This window comes from Monopterus albus, unplaced genomic scaffold (genome assembly GCF_001952655.1).
Source record: "Monopterus albus unplaced genomic scaffold, M_albus_1.0 scaffold172.1, whole genome shotgun sequence".
NCBI lineage: Eukaryota > Metazoa > Chordata > Actinopteri > Synbranchiformes > Synbranchidae > Monopterus > Monopterus albus.
This window is the reverse complement of record NW_018128052.1, coordinates 760,575-780,917: the sequence shown is the minus strand read 5'-3', so window position 1 is coordinate 780,917 and position 20,343 is coordinate 760,575. Positions and strand designations below refer to the sequence as shown.

Sequence of the window (20,343 nt, the reverse complement as noted above, 5' to 3'; positions counted from 1 at the left end):
TAGTCAGCTGAATGCAGTGTACTTTACATTGAAAGGTAACAGAGCACCTTACTTCTGCCCCCTAGCGTACAAATTAAGCTACTATTTATGGTAAACTACTGATCTCTACCTGCTTAGTGTGACTCAGTTGGTTCTATGGACTCTGTATTCTGTATACATTAGTTTTATTATTGCTGCAGTACCTGACTGCCATAACTGTCTCCGGCTGTCATGACCACATATAACTTAGTTTCAAAAACAATGCGGGAGAAGAGGAGGGGATACTGCTTGAATTTGTGACTCTTACTTTGCCCTTAGCAGTGAAAAAAATTAGAGGGAGAGGTTAGTTAATTTAGCTTTAAATGTGTAGTTAAAAAAGATATCAGATAAAGGTAGGGTTTATTATTAAAATGGCACATTTATTGCTACATTTCTGTTATATATACAACAGTTCTCAATGTCTACTTTATATATAAAATATAGGAAACTGGAGGCACTTTGAGGAAGTAGCCTACATAGATGTTGTCCCCAAACATCAGTGAAGACAAAAAAAAAGATCTGTAGCAGGCCATGTGTTGTTGAGGACAAAGGGCTTGTTCACAAAGAATATCAGGTGCATGTTTTGATACTTGGTTACTTAGACAAATCTTTCATGTAAAGAAATACCACGTCTTCAGTAGCGATTTTCCATATCACAACAAGACCAAGTCTGAGGCTACTCCACGGGGCAAAGTTTGTGAAAGTAGTTGTAAAACAAATACTGCTAAATATCAGTATCAGCTTACAATGATAAAGCTGATAAGGACATATCATACATCAATGCACATGCCAGTCAAGGACAAAATTATGTTGAACAAAACCAGTACATAAAAAGATGAGAAATTAATCAGTGTCAAAAATGTAGACCAGGTTATTAGTCAACTTACATCTAATGACACGGAAGAAGTGTCTGTTTATGTAATCCCTCATTTAGATGTTCTGAGACACTGTCAGAGGTTAGTGAAGTATATATGTTTGTATATATCTGTATTATTAAAAAAAGTACAACCTATAAATCCTTAAAATGCAACATCATCCACCATGTAGCAGAGGAGTATTCAGGCACTGGGGAGTAACCACTATCAAAACTCCCAAAGTCAGGAAAATGACTAAGGCCACCCTTTGTAATTCATTTTATGCTTCATATCACAATGAAACAATGAGCTATGTTGCAGATTGTGCAGAGTGCCCCTACTTCCCTACGCTCAAACTAATCAACAAGCCCATCAGAGACCTGAACATCAGGAAGCGGAGTGGAGGGAGTGCTGAAGAGAAAATATTGTTTGATATAAAGAAAAACGGTCACAAACACTAGAACAATCCAATAACAAACGGACTGACAGGTTTGTGTTGAAACAAGAATTATGTTTTTTGTTTTCAAGAGTAATATCACAACATGTGATGTTACAGCCAGATAATTTAGTCATTTCCAACATTTATAAGTACCTGGCACAAAGGAAAACGCCTCATATTTGTTCCTGGAATCTAAATTGATAATTGTCTTACATTTAAACAATGTAAAAAAAAATGAAAGCATTCTGAATGAAACAAAACTGGTACAACTATCTTACAAAGTAAAAAAAATAAAACAACAAAAAAGAAATTAATTCTACAAAAGGAAGATCCTTACAACAGGTTTTGCAGTTGTTCAAATGGGACAAAATAAAGAAAACAATAAGTGCTCAACACAGAGCAATAATCAAAACAAGTCAATCAGTGGCCAAAGTAGCAGTAACACTCCTGATCCCTTTTAATACTCAGTTAATTTTGCTCTAGCAAAACATTATTTACCACAGCACAAATTGCTCTGAGATTTGTGTTAAGCAAGTCCACCGTACTGTAACAGTGACTTTAAGTATGAATTGATGTAGGCAGGATGATGTGACACTGGCTGTATCAGAGTCGGAGGATTTGAGACCGAGCCTCGGAGTGACTGACATCATGATGGTTTAACATGTGAGGGTGAAATCCAAAGGCAGCCTCAAAGAAGGAAGGCTGGGATGCCTGGGTGCATTTGATTCAACATCACTGTTAATCCTGCATTTGTGAAGAGTCTTTGTGTTTGAGTTGGGTGTGAGTCTCTCTCCAGCATTTTTTCCATCCCACTTGCATGGCAGTGACAATAACAGATGTACAGGTCTTCGAGAGATAAGACTCAGGGATCCACATTTAAAAAGAAAGATATATTTCCCATAAAATGTGAAGCCACAGGTTTGTGACTGTGGCACCTTTTCACAAAACAAGAAAAAACATACAGCCAGAATTACCAGCATACCAGAAAGAGTAGTCAGCTCTCTGATTGCCCAGTCAGCGGCAGGATGTCTCCCATGAGAGGATAACATAAATGGCTATATTTCTCTTCACCAAACACTATGCTTTAGGACTGAAGCAGATTGTGTTCAATCATAAAATCAAAAAACTCTATGTCCCTCTGCTTGTAAAGAATGTAAGACCTCCTCCTCAGATGGGAATGCCAATAACTATCCAGTGATACAAAGTCTAAATTTGCCAACATGATCAATTGATCGAAAAGTTGTATTTGATCCAAGAACGTTTTGCTCCCCAACATGTAAAGCAACTTTTTCAAAATGTTGTACAAAAACATGATAATAAACAATGTCCAACTTCCACTGTCCCCAAACCAGTGTCCTTGGTTCAAAGTATTGTCATGTAATGATTTATTCTGTATGACTGTGCTTGTTACTTTTGTATTCATCGTCAGGAATGCGGCCACCTGCTTTGTCAGCAATGAGGTGTTTGCGTGTGTGCTCTCCAAAAGTTGTTGAACACACACACTGAGATGCATGACAATGATACATTAAGGCCACGTGTTCCAAAGGCTGTACAATCAACAGGAACTAGAAGAGAACAGAGAAAAAGAAGTGAATATATTTCCATAAACATGTTTAAAATAAGCAATGAGTACAAGGTGTTGGTTGTTACTTACTGACAGGTCCAAATCCCACTGCAGATTCTGAGGGCTTACCTGAGAATTACATATGGTTCACAGGGTTGTGTCCATCCCCTCCGAGACCAGGGTGACCCCCGCCCAGCTGTAGCTGAGGGTCCATGCCCGACACTTTGTCCTCCTCTCTCCTCTTCAGGCAAGCAGCTTTTGGGTTCAAATTACGTTCTTTGAAATAAATGAAACACACACTGATTATAAACACAAGCAAGAATGGTTTATCATATCATGTTTTTATAAATACGTCCTTTAAGAGATTCATATAGATTTTGACACAACAGGACAAAACAAAGGGAAAACAGAAAAGACGATGGTAAGATAGGAAAATCAAAATTTGGACAACAATGGTAGAAGTGTGCCAGAGCAGTAGGGGTGTACTTCCTCCAATATTCTCATTTTCTCTTCCTTTCATCAAATTTCAAAGTGAGACAGGCAAATAAAGAGAAAACTGAAGGGACACAGCAGATGAGAAAAGCTTTAAAAGGAAACTTCCTTAGATGTGGAATCTTGTTTTTTTGGTTGTTGCCAAGGTGGATCAGACCCTCCTGTATTGGCTGACCTACCTCGCACCTGTTTCTCCAGGCCCAGGATGACCTGGACAGCCTGTTGCAGGATGACAAGCTTGGTCTGGGCCTTGTCGCTTTGCAGGTGGACCTGACACATCCTGCCCAGCTCTCTGAAGGCTTCGTTAATGTCGCGAACACGCACCCTCTCCCTAGCATTGTTAGCTAGGCGGCGCTCACGCTCCCTCTGCTCTTTCTCCTCGGCAGTCAGGTTCTCATCACTCACAGAGAGAATGCTGCAGCTGAGAGGAGAAGGGGGGTTGGAGGGGCTGGTTAACACAACCCTCACTGAACCCTGGCTAGACTTCCTCACTAAAACTGGAGCTATACTGGTTTAACTCTACAATACTGTGTTTAAACTAGTGTTTATTCTCCTCAAAACCCTTATTCTGTTACTGGGAAACCCTTCATCTTTTATGAATATCTAAGTATGATGTTAACTTCAAGACTGGACAAGACCAGTGAAAAAGATCCCAGTGGAGTGGGGCTGTGTCGCAGGAGAGTGAGCTGAGGGAGGGACTCTGAAAGCTAGTTTGTTTTTGTTTTTTTAGATCCTAAATGAATGGAAATATTCTCAATCGGTCAAACCTTTAGTCTTGTAGGTTGAGCAAGATCGACATGAACTGATTTCAAGCCAAGAACAAATATATAGGAGATCAAGATACAACTGCTGAAAAGAATAACCACGTCTAATAAATCTGTCCTCAAGTCTAACCAACCAACACCGATTTTTACTTTGGTCACTGGGGTCCAGGATGGAAGTTGAAGGGATGCGGTGACTGTCCAGAAGCATGAGAGAATTCATGAGGAGGGAGAAAGGGAGAAAGAGGAAGCAACACCCCGTGCCAAGTGCAGCACATAGAGAGAGCCATGGTGAGAAAAGCAAAGGGGAGATACTGAAGGCATCATGTTAAATACATCAGCAGTACGAGATGTATTTATCTGAATGTGAGGAAGAGGAGGTCACCTTTGCCATCTGTAAAAGGAAAATGAAAGAGGATGGGGGAGTGAATGGAGAAATGCAAAGGTCTGTATCAAAAAAGGTTGGCAATGAAAGGGCTCATGCTCAAAAGGCCTGGACATGCAGCACAGAGACACAGCAACAAAGCTGAAGACAAATTAATACACATGAAAGTCTTTCACGCTATATTCTATACTATGGGTTTGAAGAGGGCATCAAAATACTGGTATAAATGATTTGAAATTAAAATGACTTTACAATTTAATAACATAATGAGGGAACACTGTAAAGTTGCATGAATACACAAAAAGGCGTTAATCCAATTAAAGGGCGAGGCACAGAGACATAAAACAGACAGGAGGCTGTGAGACAGGGCAACACATAGTGCATCAGAACAAACGGCAGGTATGTGTTACCAGAGGACGAGAACCTTAGAAGATGAACTGGAGAATGAGCCTGTGTTAAAAACAGTCACTCAGCTTCACTTCCTACTCCCATGGCCTTTACTCTGATTATTTTAGGATCGACTATAAAAAGAATAATGCCTCTATTCACTAGCAGTAAGCAGGCATAATATATCTACTACTATGAGTACAATTAAGTAATTTATAACTAACAATAACCACCAGGCCATGTCAGGAGCTGGGAAGTGAAGCCATGTGGGAGTTTTCATTTGCAAAGAGACCCTTCCCCTCCTCTTCCTTCCTCCTTGGACACCCACTGACCTCGAACTTGCTGCTCCAGGTTGAGTATAATGTTAACGGCCTGTTGCAGTATGATCAATTTGGTCTGCGGTTTCTCATAGCTCAGATGGAGCTGACACATGCGACCCAGCTCCTTAAAAGCCTCGTTGATGTCCCGCACACGTAGCCTCTCACGGGTGTTGTTTGCCAACCTCCGCACTTTCTCCCGCTCAGCCTTAATCTCCACTGGCAGATCTTCATCGTCATCATTATCGTCCAGACTAGTAAAGAGTGAATGGCAGATGAAGAGGGAAGGAAACAACAGTTTGGGTATAGATCACTGAAAATTACTCCTGAAATTTGGTGAGCAATAACTTTGTCTAATAATGTCAACAGGTCATCAAAGCTCTGAAAATCTAGAGTAACTAAATCACAGTCACAAACACTGCTACAGAGGTGGGTCATACTGGGTGTGGTCTGAGCACCAAACGGTACCAAGACCAGTGAAGTCTCAAAAATCAAGACAGCATATTCCAACCAGAACAAACTGCATCAACAATGAGATTCAGCCATTATTAACACTGACATTGGCTGCCTCATAATGTGACTGACAACCATGGCAGTGTTTACAACTGTGATTGTATAAGTCCCACTTATTAACCAAGGTTTCTCCCAATCATTTGCTCTGTAATTGTCTTTCATCTGTACCTTTACCAGGCTAAATTATGACACTTCTACTTACTAATCTTTATCTTTGACACAATCACATCTGTAAGGATGTCAGATTTATAAAAGGAGTTGGTCTTTTTGCCTAAAGGGACAAGCTAATTTGATCATGTACTTTTTAATTCTCCAAACAAGAGTAAATGATAGTTACAGTATCCTACCTAACACTTCTAAAAAGTTCAATGTTTTAATAATTCAATAAAATTAAATTTAGAAATTTAAAACATGTTTGAAGTGGAAGACAAATTAGCATTTATTACTGGCTGTATGAATCAAGCCTTTCCAACAAGCAAGGGTAATTTAGGGGGTAAGAGGAATGGTTGCGTGTCAGCTGAGTGTTTAAACCACTTAAGTCTTGCTCAACTCAGTGTGATAATAAGATGAAAGGTGTTACAAGAATATATTTACAGCTGGTCAGTCTGTGTTAACATGCAGGAAAAAATTAGGCACAAGTCCTTCCATAATTAGTGTCTTTAAACACTGTGGTCTGTAAGTCTTTAGTTGAAATAAATGAGGAATTAATCACAATAAACAATCATATATAGAAATGTTGAAAGACCATTTCTTGACATATATTATACTTGAAGTACGGCAGGATTATCTGACATTAAATTGCATGCATTAACAGATAGGTATTTATGTTATGTGAACCAAAAAACCTTGTTCGAAGGCGGGCCTTCATTTCTTTCTTCTCATCCCCTGACTTGTCAGTAACGGAGCAGTTCTCCTCATCTTCCCTCTCCTCCTGTTTGATATCACCACCATCGGAACGATTTAGGTTACCAGGCAGGCCTGTACACAGAGTTCAGGAACAAAGGCTTTGAGCACTTTTAATTTAAAGTAGTTTCTCACACTCTGAATAAAAGCAAACAGAGAAGCAGAAAGCAACAGAAAGTCTCACCGGTAAAACCTTCAGGCAGTGAACCTGTCTGGACAGATGTGGAGCCATGGTGACTGTGCAAAAGTCCTCCACTAGAGGGCAGGCTGACAGAGTCTTCATGGTGACTGGACAGCTAAAAACAACAATGAAAATGTTCTCTATTACCTTGTTAAGATTTGTAATATGTGCCAACTAGAGTTTAGAATATCAAATTCCATTCAGTCTGTCCTTCACTCCCCTCCCTATGCTCCTGTTCATCCATCTCACCAGTCCAGGCAGACGACTGACCAATCCAAGTGCTGCACTGCTGAAACCTGGAGGTAACCCTAAGCCAGACGACAGCAGACTGTGCATTTCAGCCATTCCTGTCACTCCTTGTCCGCTGGCGTGACGCTGAAGAACATTGATGGCTTCGTCTAGACGATCCTCCATTTTACTCTGCTACAAAGAAGGAAAACAATGGCAGAAGGTCATGTGTGAATTCATCTGTATTAATCTCTATGTAGCATACTTGAACATTATTTTGCTGCATCCCTAAGATGGAAAAGTAAAAAGGAGACACTGACTCACCATGGACTGAATTCCACCCTCAAAGCTAGGTGAAGGTGTGGCCTGGCCAGAGGACCGAGTCCACTGGGATGTAGAGCCTGGAGAAAAAGAAGAGGATGACAAGATTTTCTCAGATACAGTCCTGGCCAAAAATACTGCCAACCCTGATAATGCTCCCAGAAAACTGTTACAATCACAAATTCTTTGGTATTCTCATGTTTATTTCTCTTTTTTGCATTGGAACAACACAAAAAAACAAAGAAAAACAAAAACTAAAACTGATTCATTCCACACAGAACTCCAAAAATGGACTAGACAAAATTATTAACACCTTTTCAAAAATCACAGTCACAATCCTCATGGGAGAATGTCCTGTGGACAGATGAGACTAAAATAGAGCTTTTTGGTCGAGCACATAATTCTACTGTTCTCAGAAAACAAAATAAGGCCTTCAAAGAAAAGAACACAGTCCCTACAGTCAAACACGGTGGAGGTTCACTGATGTTCTAGGATTGCTTTGCTGCTTAAGGCACTGAATGTCTTGACTGGGTGTATGGCATTATGAAATCTGAAGACTACTCCTGAATTCTGGGGCACAGTGTAGGGCCCAGTGTCAGAACTTTGGCTCTGTTAGAGGTCATGGGTCTTACAGCAGGACAGTGACCCAAAGCAGACTTCAAAAAGCCCCCAGACATGGTTTAAGACAATGCACCGAAGTGGCCAGCAATGAGTCCAGATCTAAATCCCATAGAGCACCTGTGGAGAGATCTGAGAACAGCAGCTGGGAAAAGGAACCTTTCAAATCTGAGAGACCTGGAGCAGTTGGTCCAAAATCCAGTAGAGAGGTGTAAGAAACTTACTGATGGTTACAGGAAGCAATTGATTTCAGTTATTTTGTGAGTCATTAAGTTGAGGATGTCAATAAGTCTGTACAGTCCATGTTTGGAGTTCTGTGTGGAAATGTATCAGAGTTGGCTTTTCTCTGCTTTTTTGTGCATCTGACAGAAATGCAGGGGTGTAATATATTTTTTACCATGACTATATTACTGCAGTCACTGACTGCATCAACTGAGCTGCTGTAATCAAAACAGATCATGTCCTAACACATTAATGCAGAAGTACTACTCCACACTCAGCTGTGGATTTTTGCGGATACCCATTTATCCAAATGGTCGTTCCATTTTTGCTTGTCCCCCCAATACAACTGGGCTTTAAACTTGGGACTTCCAGTCTCCCTACACTGTACTACACTGTTGCATTTTGTTACTAATTTTGGCAAAATCCTGTATTATAATGTATGATGTAATCACATTTAAGTCATTACTGTTTGTTGATACAGTAATTTACTGAGTACTTGGTGTTGAACATTATGAATATAAAAGACACAATGAAAGAGGTCCTTACTGATTGTACATTTTTAACATGTGAAAGTAAGTTGATGGGGATTTGAAACTAAAGTCAAAGATAAAAATATAGTAAATATAAAACATTAAGGTGTGTTCTATACTGTGACCAAAGTATCAATCAAATCCATAATTTTAAAGTGAAATATTTCCTTAATTTAAATTTACTGGACTCGTCGCTATCATCTTGTTTTTCCCTTTTAGATTATGGTGCCAGCAGGAGAATGTTATGTATGAAGTGTATAGAGGAGACAAATAGAGAAGTGAGCCACCCTCCTTTTATTTTTACTGCATTTTCCCTTCCTCTCTCGCAAGTTATATTTAGATGGTGTGCGTATGTTCAAAAGATCATGTGAAGTTTAAGCTGTGGAGGGAGGGAGTTACATTTACAGTGTGCACAAAGAAAAATACAGTTATCCGTGTTATTTTCAAAAGTGCAGAGATAGCCCTGTCCTGTATGTTCAGGGCCAGGACATGAAAAAAAAATGTATTCTGTAAACCAATCAGATTTTTCAGGGGCAATTCTAAACTGTGCTAAGCTCATGTTTGGCAATAAATACAGTCACACACAGCAGTATACAGTCATACATGTGGGAATACTGAATCAGATCATAATAGAATTTGAATAACATCCCTACAAAAATGAGGAATTTTAACATCTTTTACTTCTATTTTCAACCCGATAGATGGAGCTGCATTGCCACTAGGAACCATTCAGGCTTAGTCAGAATGAAAACAATACACTTTTCATTTTAATCATCCTCTACACAACAGGAAAGACCCTGTGTTGAACAAACAGCCAGATGACCTTGAGGCCTCAGGGAAACATGCTTGCAGCTCCTCACTCACCTGATACAGCCCGTGGAGAGCCAGAGGGAGTAGAAGGGGACGGAGGAAAGGCGTTACTGTTTGGGTCTGAAGGATAGATCTGGATACAGAAGTTTTTGTTTTTAATTTCGTAAACACAATGTACTACAGAAATGTAGAACTCTTTGTAAGTTTTGTTTTGCTAATAAATATGCATTTGCTACTTACAGATGCCAGGGCCTTTCCGATCTCATCACCCGAACTCCCAGGCACTGTTCCTCGTTTGGCTTGATTTGGGGGGAGTGGCACAAAGCATTTCAATCAGAGCCTATATACGGTATCAACTTAACTATGTGACAGTATGCACGAAAACATTAAGAACACTGTTTAGAACAAAAGAGCACACATATTTGAGGGTTTACCCATAATAGTGTCAGTGCCAGCAATAGGGGGTGTATGGCTACTGGGGCCCCCAAAGCCACTGGAGCTAGAGTGGAAGCCAGCAGGATGAGCCCCATTCACTTCACTGCCATGCAGGGGGTAGTTTTGTGGAGAGAGGGGTAGTGGCTGCCGTTTCTTGGAAGCAAATAATAAGATCATAATTTAACTGCACAACCAGACAGAAACCCTGAATGATGCATTGGTCAAAAAGTGTCAAAGACCTCATTTTGTCTTCATAAACAAGTCAAAATTGTGAAGGCAGAGCTCACCAGTCTGTCTTGGGGGTTGATGGCAGTGAAGGGGCCATGCTGGCTCAGATGGGGGGAGTTGCCCAACATGGGAGAATAACCTGGCTGAACCATTGACCCAACAGAGCCCCATGGGTCGGAGGGTGGGTGGAGGCCTTCTGTCAGGGAGCATCCAGTGGAGGAAGGGGGAGCAAGAAGGGCGAGGGATAACCAGCCAGCGGATACAAAAAGACAATGAAGGCCACATATGAGACATGTCATATTACTGTGATGACTTCATTCAGCCGTGATGTACCATTCAGCACCCAGGCAGCACAGGGTGTTCACTGACATACGGCTACAGCGCCTGTAGAACGCTTATCTGGACTTTCATAAGTATATTATAGGAAACTCATTTCATAACCGCACTGATTGTAAAGAAACTCTTATCCTCTGTGTAAGAGTGTGATACATCTTTCTATATCTAACAAAAGCACCTTGGTCAGATTGAACTTTTCAAGCTGACACAATTAACAAGATAAAGTTCTTTAAGAAAATCTTGTTTCAGCTGACCTTGCATGTACAAAGGTGGGTAGATGTTTCCTGGCTTGGAGGCTGGGTAGCCAGCACCATCCCTGTTAAAATCCTCTGCTGAGGCTGGTGCATAAACCTACAGCAGACACACACAGAGAAAAAAGGAAAGAAAATTGTTCAGCTCAGTGCTTGAAAACGTATTATAATAAGCCTGCATTACTATAAACAAGAGAACACAAAACTTAGCTAGGTAGCAAACTAATTTTCCTTCCAAAAATTCTGATTCTGATTCTGAAAAAATATTATCTGGCTCTGTCTGAAAAGATGTCAAAGTAAAAAAAGAAATACATGCATTAAATACCTGTTTAAGCACAGCTCTTACAAGTGTGTGTTCCTTCCTTGGTTTATTACTCAATTCAACAAACAGTAGCACATTTCTCCAAAGTGAATTTTTTGGGCCCCGACTCCCATGTCAGTAAGGCATTTACATATTATTCTGTTAAATAAAAACAGCCTGACAATGGTTTACAGAAACATAATTCACTCTCTTTTAACACAGTGAGATGTGACAATATAATGGGAGCTGCAGTCGCTCTGCCACCAGTGTACTGAACAATCATATTCTTCTCAATCAAGACTATTCTAGATGAAAATCAAGTATCAAACTGTGTCTGAAAAACTTGCATCCAAATGGACTGAAGTTTTCCTCTGTAATTTGATTAAACAGAAAGAAAAGGAGAGGAAAAAGAGGGGAGAGGAGAAGAGGGAATGGAGAGATGCACTCCTAATTACTGAACCATCTGCTGAATCCTGGATGGCAGCCAACTCCGCTGGCAGCTGGGATAGAGGGATGGGGGAGGGAGAGAGAGAAAGGGGAGGGCTGTTGTTCGTGGTGGTGGTGGAAAGGGGACAGAGAAGACGAGGAAATAGAGCGCTGAGAGAGCGAGAGTGTGGGAGGGAAAAAATGAGGTGGAGTAAAAACCACCAAAGCCCAGTATGAATTCCCTCCAGTGATCTAATGAGTAGACTTGGCAGAGGGGAAGAAATATGGCCATAAAGCAAAGGGCCTACAAATACAACACACTATAAATATATGCTGCAAATGAGTGACTGGGGTGAATGACTGCTGCCCCCCCTTTTCTTTTTTACATTGGTGATGCAGACACACAGCTGTAGGAGTTGGATGTCCTGTACTATAGCTATCCTACTGCTCTATAAGCCAAGGAGAGACAAGATGCTCCAGGTTGATGAATGTAAAAAGAGGCTTAAAACAAGAAAACACAGGCACCCGTTGACCAACTGGAGGAGCTCAGATATAGTACATGGCTGCAGCATTTCTGGATGTTAGTACTCACCGAAGAGGGCAGGCCAGGGGGCACCTTCCTGATCTTTTTTGGCTGTGGTTCTGAGGGGAAGGGAAGAGAGTGAAGTCACATAAGCATGCTTGCTCACTCAAAGATCAACCACCAACCAAGAGATTTTTTTAATGAACTCCTTTCCTTCTGAAGCCCTACTGACTTTGTGACTACTCATTAATGCATAATCCAAAGGTATTCTAGTCTGAAGTTATTCAGCGCTTTCCTTGTTGAGAACTTATTGACTGCACTTCCTCCTACTAAGAAGTGAGATTCCTCAGACAGTTTTTAAAACCTCACCAGAAGTGATGATAAGAATAAATGCAAATCAGAACAAAAGAAACTTTTTTCTGATGACAAATGTGACTAGGGGTGTGCATATATCGTCTACGATATTATCTTGATGCGTTACCAAAGTTAAAAATGAGTGAGCAAAAGCACCAGGAAACAAATTACAGACACCACCAGCCTCGCAGTTTATGCCATTAGATTTAATTGCCAGACGTGGATCATCCTAACTCACATGAAGGTATTTAAAAAGACAAATGTTGATCAAAAAATGACAATCTGCAAACTCTGTCGGAAATTGGTTGCTGTTGTCTTTAACAAACTCGACAGCTTGTTTCACCATCTGCAAACTAACCACACAGAATATGAAAAGCTTCGGAAGTCAGCTTGTGCGTAACAAGACTATATCAGCCAAGCTAGCAGTGCAAAAACACTCAGCTAAGTATCTGAGTGCTTCAGATTTAAGTATATAACTAACACCAGATTTCCTTAAATGCTGTTTCCATTACTATCATTAGTAAGCAACAATTAATATGCTATTAGCAAGAGCAGGACTTTATCAAACACATTTTTGAAAGATGCAAATTATTGTCTGCTTATCGTTATCCTCAAAATCCCAGAAAATACGTAGATGCAATTTTTTTTGTCAATATTATACATCCCTATTTATGACTGTGTTCAGCTCTGTACTGAACAAGTTCTTCACGGTCTTACCAATGGGGTCCTGTGCGGGTCTCCTGCGAGGGTTGCTCCCTTCATAGGAGGAATAAAATTGGGAGTTGGGCTTCAGGCCAGATGGGGAAAGGGCATCAGGACTAGGCATGGGTATCTCACTAGGCAGGAAGGTGGGCTAAAGACAGTGTAAAACAAAGCAAAAGCCCATGTAGTGTAACAGGATAGGTAAAAGTAAATCATATGTAAGTAAATTAAAAGTGGTACAACTACAAGAAAACTGCCAAAGGGACACAATTTGTTAAAAAGAGAAAGAGGAGAGAAGGGATGATATCTGCATCTCTGCCTGGTTTACCTGTGTTGCAAATGATGAGTATGGTCCTCGCTCAGTCTTCCCTGTTAGAAGAAAGGAAATGAAATTAGGTCATGATTGTGAAAATTGGGCTTTTAAAGTATTATTAAACACAAAACTGGCTATTCCCCTTTCTCCATTTGGGTGCCTCCCATCTGCCGTGTCAGTGTATATGATGATGTGTGGCATTTATGGCTGTGGACAGCAAAACAACAACAAATTGGCCCATTATAAATGGTTCTGGGGCAATTGTGCACAACCTCTGTCCCCTCCCCAGACAGTTAAACAGAAGCGAGCTATAGGCCGCTGTAGTCCCAAGGGAGAGCCTTGTTTGTGCATGGGCGCCCTTTATACTCCCACCCTTTCTCAGTGAACAAACCCCTCCTCCACATCCTCCCTGAATACCCTGCACCCCTTCATGCCATAAATATGATTTGCCCTAAAGTGGTATGTCTAACCTGTGAAATTCTACTCTCACAAAGAAACAACTCAGTGGGTCTCAATCATCATCTTCCTAAGCATTGGTTTGGTCCTAAGAAATGTCTACATCTGATTCATGGATACGTTCTTAAACCGCAGAATTGTTTGCACCTGTGTTCCAGTACTGTTGAATCCCATGTGTTCGCAAGTTGAAAGTGCATGCCAGTTGTTCCTAATTAGCATAGGTTAGTGGCCCACCAATGTCCACATAAAGTAGAGAACAGTGAATGAGCTGCCATATTTAGTAGCGTTAGTAGTGGATATAAAATAAAACAAAATAGGTGCATGGGAAGCTCTTACTCGATCAGTGAACACTGTATAAGGAGAAGGGCGCACAACTGTTGAATTACAAAGATGGTCGGATCTCAAATCCGAGGCAACAAAACAAACATGGAAGAGAGACGCTGACCAGTGGAGGAGGACAGGCTGGTCCAGAGTTATCTGAGCTGGACCAGCGCATTAGGGCCATACACGGCTCTCTCAGGTGTGCCATCAGCTGAACAGACCTCCCAGGTCCCTTCAACTGCCCTGAGTCTGATCTCAGATGAGGTGTTGGACAACCAAACGCTTACACACCGGTCAAAATATCTGAGAGACACTTAATTTACCAATTATTAGAAATGAAGATATGTACTTAAACATGTTTAGTTTTTAAGTAATGTGTTTCCTAATTTTAACCTACAAATAATCACAATGTAAAAGCTAAATAAATATTAAATCCTTAAAAACAAACAATTGCTTGCTGTCATTTTTAGTGCAGTGTTTATTAGTTTTAAAAGAACAAATACTGGGAATACATAAAATAATGGGAAAAATATTAAATAAATACTAATCATGACAAAATTATTATAACTTAAATCTATATTATATAAGAACTGAAGAAAACTAATCCAGTTATTTCACACACAAACACAAACATGTCAGTACTCAAATGTGCATAATGTGCTCCTGAGTGTGCGTAGATTCTGTTCTTACCTAAGAACAAATCCCAGAAAAGAAAACATTGGTGAATTCCAGTATCTTCATGAAAACTTGGTAAGTGGATTTTACAAACAGATTTGTTCTTAAGAATGGTTGGTAAATGAGACCCACTGTCAGCCACAGTCCATTCACATAAACGTGTGTATCAATCTGCGTGCTATTCTGACATTAAGTCCTATAATTAGAAACACTGATCCCAAAGAAAAGAAGATGTGGAAGCTATAATGTCCGTGCTGCAGCAGCTTAAACCTTCTTACCAACAATCCCTGATCCAAATATGGGAGCAGAGGCCAAACTCTCTTGCTCACTGTAAAGGCCTTCTTCTTCATAACCCTGAGAGAAACACAGCACAGACATTAGGGATATAAAAATAAATCATTATATATTAATTAGTTCCATCATCAACAATAATAGAAGACAATGTGGTTGGCTTGAGTTTTTAGGCTTTCTATTACATCTTGTACATGATTCTTGATATTCATTTGCAGTCTTTTATTATCTTCTTGTTGTGCATTCTTCATGTGCAGCGGTTTGATGATAGTAGATCAGAGAATTAGCCGAGAGAAACCTGGCAAATTACTTCCTTCTGTCTGAAAGTTGGCTTGTGAGCTGCACTGTGTTGTTTTTGCAGCTGACCTGAAAATGTCTCTGGAGTGATTAACAAAAATTAATTCTCAGCCTGTGGGAAACACTTCACTATACGATGGGAATTGTATGGTAATCATGGGACTGAATAACAGCAGCTCGTCCTTGATATTGTTTTGTTCTGTTCTACTTAAAGTAAAATCACTTGAATATAATTATATGGCATAAGTTGTCGCACTGACTTTTCATAAGGTGTACAAACAAAGCAAGCAAGATCCATAGATTAGTCCAGTAGAAAGACACCATTCACAATGTCATCTGAGCAGTTTACAGGTAAGCTGTTAATCTCTTTAAAGTGTTGGTAGATGTAATGTGGGATGCTTCAATAACTGCAAACATGTTTGATATTTTTCAGTATCTGGACAAGAGCATGGCTTTCTGAGCTGACTCACAATATCTAGTGAGACACAAACCAACATTGTATGAGATATATAAAGATTAATGAGAGGGTCTAATATTTGTGAAGCAGGTGATAACTTTGTATTTACCTATGACCATACTGGTGTTGGTTAGATGTAGGATGAACACTTTGTCAGCCCATGTCACACACAGTTTGTATGTGTAAGGATTTATTATCACACGATCACTCAAACTTTTGCTTTGCTTTGCTCTAGCTCTAGCTCAGCTGCATGACATCTACATGGCCAGGTTCAATTTAATAAGTGAAGATGAACTGTACCCTTCCCTGGTGGAAAGACGGACTGTTCTGTTCTCCTGGCCCCCAGGGACTGGACCCACTCCTCTCATCTATACCTGGAAGACAAAGAACTGGGTTAAGCCTATATCTATAAGGCAGAGATTTACACTTCAGCTTCTGACAGCAAAGTTTAACTTCAGAGAATGATGACCTGCTTTGATACGGGTTTTCAGGGATGCACTTCTCTTCAAAGCTCACACAAAGACAGCATAGTAACAGCACTGTCACGTAGTGTGGATATGAGCTGTAGGAAGTTTGAATAATTAACACCCAGTATGAGGCTCCCAGAATCATCCTCAACATTCCCCCACTACACTCCTTTACATTTTCCATGGCAACAGTCGTTCATCACCCATCTATTCTCTCACATTTGGCCCACACCTTCACCTTAACACAGAGGCAAGGTCTCAGTCTTACATAGCTGACACATGTTATCTCTGGTCAGAGCACTTCAGCTTACAGAAAGGTGAACATGTTTGAAAGGAGTTATTTTAAAGACTGGTGAAGCAGAAATTCCTGCCAGTCCCCTTTCTCTCAGTCGCCTCTTATACGGCAACACAGCCATCTCCAGAGGAGAGCTGAAGCTTAATTGTGTGCTGATTTGCATAATTGTGCATATTAATGAAGCAAAGCTCTATGAATATTCATATGTGTGTTTTGTTGTCTAATTAAAAAGCAGAGAGGGGAGAGAGGAGGGAAGTAGAGGCGGGTTAGAATCACGACAAGATCAGCAGCAAAACAGAATGATGGGTCCACAGCACCGAGACACGCTGGATTGCCGTGACAACTGTGATCTATACGCACGACACCAGCAGAATAAGAGATGAAGGTGAAAATGTCTTGTCTCTTCTCTGGCTGACCGTCAATCTCCACATCAATCAAAGGTGATAAAGAAAATGCTTGAATGGTCATCAGTTTCCAAGCTGCAGACAAGGAAAGGCTCAAATTCATTGTTGTGTGTTCATGACTGCATTATACTTTTGAGACTTCAAGTTGATTTTTTCACATGTAAACTAATCAGACAAAAAGTTCAGTGCATACTATTTAAGGAGTCTAGTTTGCTTATTCTCCTATTACATTCTAAAATTTAATAATCCACCTACAGTGTCAATATTGTCTCATAAAATTCAGGTTTAGAGACAAGTGGGGCTTCTATGTTTTGACCACATTAATGCTTTGTCTTATTGGCATGAGTTATAGTTTTTGTTTCTGCTGCCTTGGCTTGTTTGTGCTTCACATTTAGTTGTTAAACAGTTGGAGAAACTGAATACTCAAAGAGACACAAGAGATCACAGTGCTAAACATTATATACAGATGAGTGTTTTAGAGGTTTGAAATAAAATGACATTCTGAAAGACAAAATGAAAGGATGTGACAAAACAAATTTCATTGGTGCCACGAGAAGCGAAAAAAAACTATGAGGAAACCATGAGTAGTGCAGTCCTCAGACGGACACCAGGGCCAGAAAGAGAAAAATGAAGAAAAGGGTGAGTAACATCAGACAAATTCTCTGGTGAACCCCAATGCACTTCTCCTCCCAGCACGCAACACCCCTTTAAGCATGGCTAGTCTGTAATTACACAGGAAGAAATACTGGAAACAGACAACCAGCTTGAGTCATCGGCTTCATGAGCACAACTCCGGCACATACATTGACCAAACTTGCAGATGTCTTCGTTTTTACAGGAACACTGCCCCAGGCACCTATAACTGAGTGTGCCGTTTAGTCTACACACCTTCTTCCTTCCCCTGGCAAAGTGAGTCACAGACAAAAAACATAATGTCAGATCAAATCTCAAGAGAGTGAACACTGTTAATGAAAAACTGAACAATGTACAATAACACGTCTGGCTGTTTTAACCTGTGAGTCACCAGGGACTTCTCAAATGCAACACTGTGCCATAACCCACGTATACAGCTTAGAGTACATTTCAGTGGCTTTGTTCTGACACTGTGAAATGATATACATTTGAACATACCATCTGAACACAACATTTGCCTGAAATTACAATTTTAACTAGTAAATCTACTTATGACTTTAACATTCTTTAGTTTCTGTGATTTGCTAATACATCTGTGTTTGAAAAATGTAACACTTTATGCAAATTTGAAAGTCTTCCCCTTCTGCATTTGAGCTCACACTGAAGTTTAAAAATACATTTTAGGATTCTCGGTTTCCAGTGACCAAAAAATGAAAGCGCACTGAAAACTGCTTTAGTGAAAGGGATTGAATGGGCACATACAGTAAAACCAGAGCAGAGATCTGATCATCATCACTGAAGGCTCTAGTAGCAATGTTCTCCATAGCCCCACATGTTAAACCTCAACATACCCGAAACCCTAAACATATGGGATAAAAAAAGGCATATAACTGACCCTATAAGGAAAACACATGGCAGCTGCTCCACAGAAAGCAGTAATACAGTTTGACCAAGTCACTGAAACTAAGATGATCACAAGAACAGACAAGAATTTACATGGTGTTTGCAACTTTACGACATAGGTACAAACATAAACCGCACACAGAGGCACATTTTTCTCTGTAATTATTCCTTTAGCCACATATCCTACCTGAACATCAAGCAGTACTGCTCTGATCTATCCAACTGTCAAAGTACCTGTGGGAGTACGGCTTGTGTGTCAGTGTGTTAGTGACAGGGCTAAGTACAGGCCTCTGAACAGGGCTGACTGTACCAAACCTGGCAACGTCACTCTGACTGATGCTAAGGTAGAGCTAGAAAATATACAAATAAACAAATTATTCCTTTAAATTATTCCGTAACATGATCAGCCACCCAAAATGAGTTTTCACTATAAACAACCTAAAGAAACTTCATATACCACTTCTCCACTGACCATCTACATACTCTGTAACACAATCACCATCTTGCCAAAATATAGCTAAATAGTGAACCGAAGTGAAACTGGAACTTCCAGGTTGTGTTCTGGAAGAAAGAAAACTTCATTCAAAATCCCACTGAGATTTCTAATCTGGCTAATAAGTAAAAATCCAGCTTTGGAACACAGCTGTTTCCAATAATATGTTGTGAGTTTCACTACATTTGCTTACACTATAGATATATTTCTTTAAAACAACATATTACTGGCAATGACATAATATTTTTACCTGGCTTTTAATGAACACCATTTTCCAGAAGCCTGAGCCCGTCGTGGCTGAAACGTCACCAGCTGATGCTGGTCGACTGGTGGCAGAACTGAACTGAGGTCTCGAGTTGAGAGGTGGCTGTAACTATTACTATCTTAATATGTTTTTTAAAGCTTGGCTGAGAGACATGAGACCAATATCAGAAGCACACAGTTAAAGTTGTGCTATTTGGACTGCTGAAGTCCAGAAGAGTACACTAAATAACAGTGTGTGTAAATAACAGTGTGTGCTGTGCTGCAAAGCGATCAGGGGAACTCAATTTTTTCCAATGCTACAAAAATACATTTTTAATTAACCTTGTTAAAACCACAAAGGTTTCAACTTTCAGTAGAAAATGTTGTAGTTGTTGGTGGCTTGACTTAGAATATGAAAAAAAAAATCCCAAGGACTGCATTTAGTTTTTGAACAATGACCAATGAAAAAATGGTAAATGAGAAATTGCATAGTCAGTTAAGATACTGGAACAGAGGCTAACCAGATGTGATGACTTGATTTTGGCTCTCTATAAACTGAGCATGTTTAGAGTGTGGATGGGCAGAAGTGGAGAAGTAGGACAGAAGATATTACAGAAAATGTCTTGAAACCTTTTGCCAGTGCTGTAAAACTTAGGCTGCTCTGTGTGAAGGCGAAATCAACAAATATTTTTAGAGCTAACAAGTGTGAGTGTTTGATACTGAAAGGACATATTTTGGGTGGAGTATAATTTAAAAGGATGAAATTCAATGTCAGCAGCCATTGGCTTGCTAACAGCAACATCTCTTTTATGAGCACACACCTTGCCTTGACAAAAGAACATGTACAGTAAGTGGCCCTCAAGTGAACAGAAGAAATAGAGCCCCTTATACTCCACCCTGCCACCGCTTGCCTTACCTTTTATCTTTGCTTCAATATCCTGTTTCATTTCAACAGGTTTCCCAGATGAAAAACGCACTTCCCTTCTACAGATATGA

General features: G+C 40.1%; 1 protein-coding gene across 4 annotated transcripts in view; it reads right to left on the bottom strand.

The window, feature by feature from the left end:
- Positions 1–372: 372 nt before the first annotated feature.
- LOC109969320 (transcription factor E2-alpha-like) overlaps positions 373–20,343 on the bottom strand; it is a 25,541-nt gene continuing 5,570 nt past the window's right edge. For 2 of the 4 annotated variants that reach the window (XM_020616127.1, XM_020616126.1), the window contains 17 exons: positions 16,210–16,283; positions 15,143–15,218; positions 13,428–13,468; positions 13,115–13,250; positions 12,113–12,162; positions 10,797–10,893; positions 10,266–10,402; positions 9,978–10,131; positions 9,784–9,842; positions 9,598–9,676; positions 7,367–7,443; positions 7,064–7,237; positions 6,818–6,929; positions 6,576–6,708; positions 3,547–3,788; positions 3,005–3,151; positions 373–2,876 (listed from right to left, as the gene is read on the bottom strand). In XM_020616127.1, coding sequence (XP_020471783.1) covers positions 3,012–3,151; positions 3,547–3,788; positions 6,576–6,708; positions 6,818–6,929; positions 7,064–7,237; positions 7,367–7,443; positions 9,598–9,676; positions 9,784–9,842; positions 9,978–10,131; positions 10,266–10,402; positions 10,797–10,893; positions 12,113–12,162; positions 13,115–13,250; positions 13,428–13,468; positions 15,143–15,218; positions 16,210–16,283 — 1,781 coding nt within the window. In that variant the 3' untranslated portion in view covers positions 373–2,876; positions 3,005–3,011. Of the gene's footprint in view, positions 2,877–3,004; positions 3,152–3,546; positions 3,789–5,232; positions 5,472–6,575; positions 6,709–6,817; positions 6,930–7,063; positions 7,238–7,366; positions 7,444–9,597; positions 9,677–9,783; positions 9,843–9,977; positions 10,132–10,265; positions 10,403–10,796; positions 10,894–12,112; positions 12,163–13,114; positions 13,251–13,427; positions 13,469–15,142; positions 15,219–16,209; positions 16,284–20,343 lie in introns of all 4 variants that reach the window. The other 2 variants (XM_020616124.1, XM_020616125.1) reach the window with 2 other exon arrangements.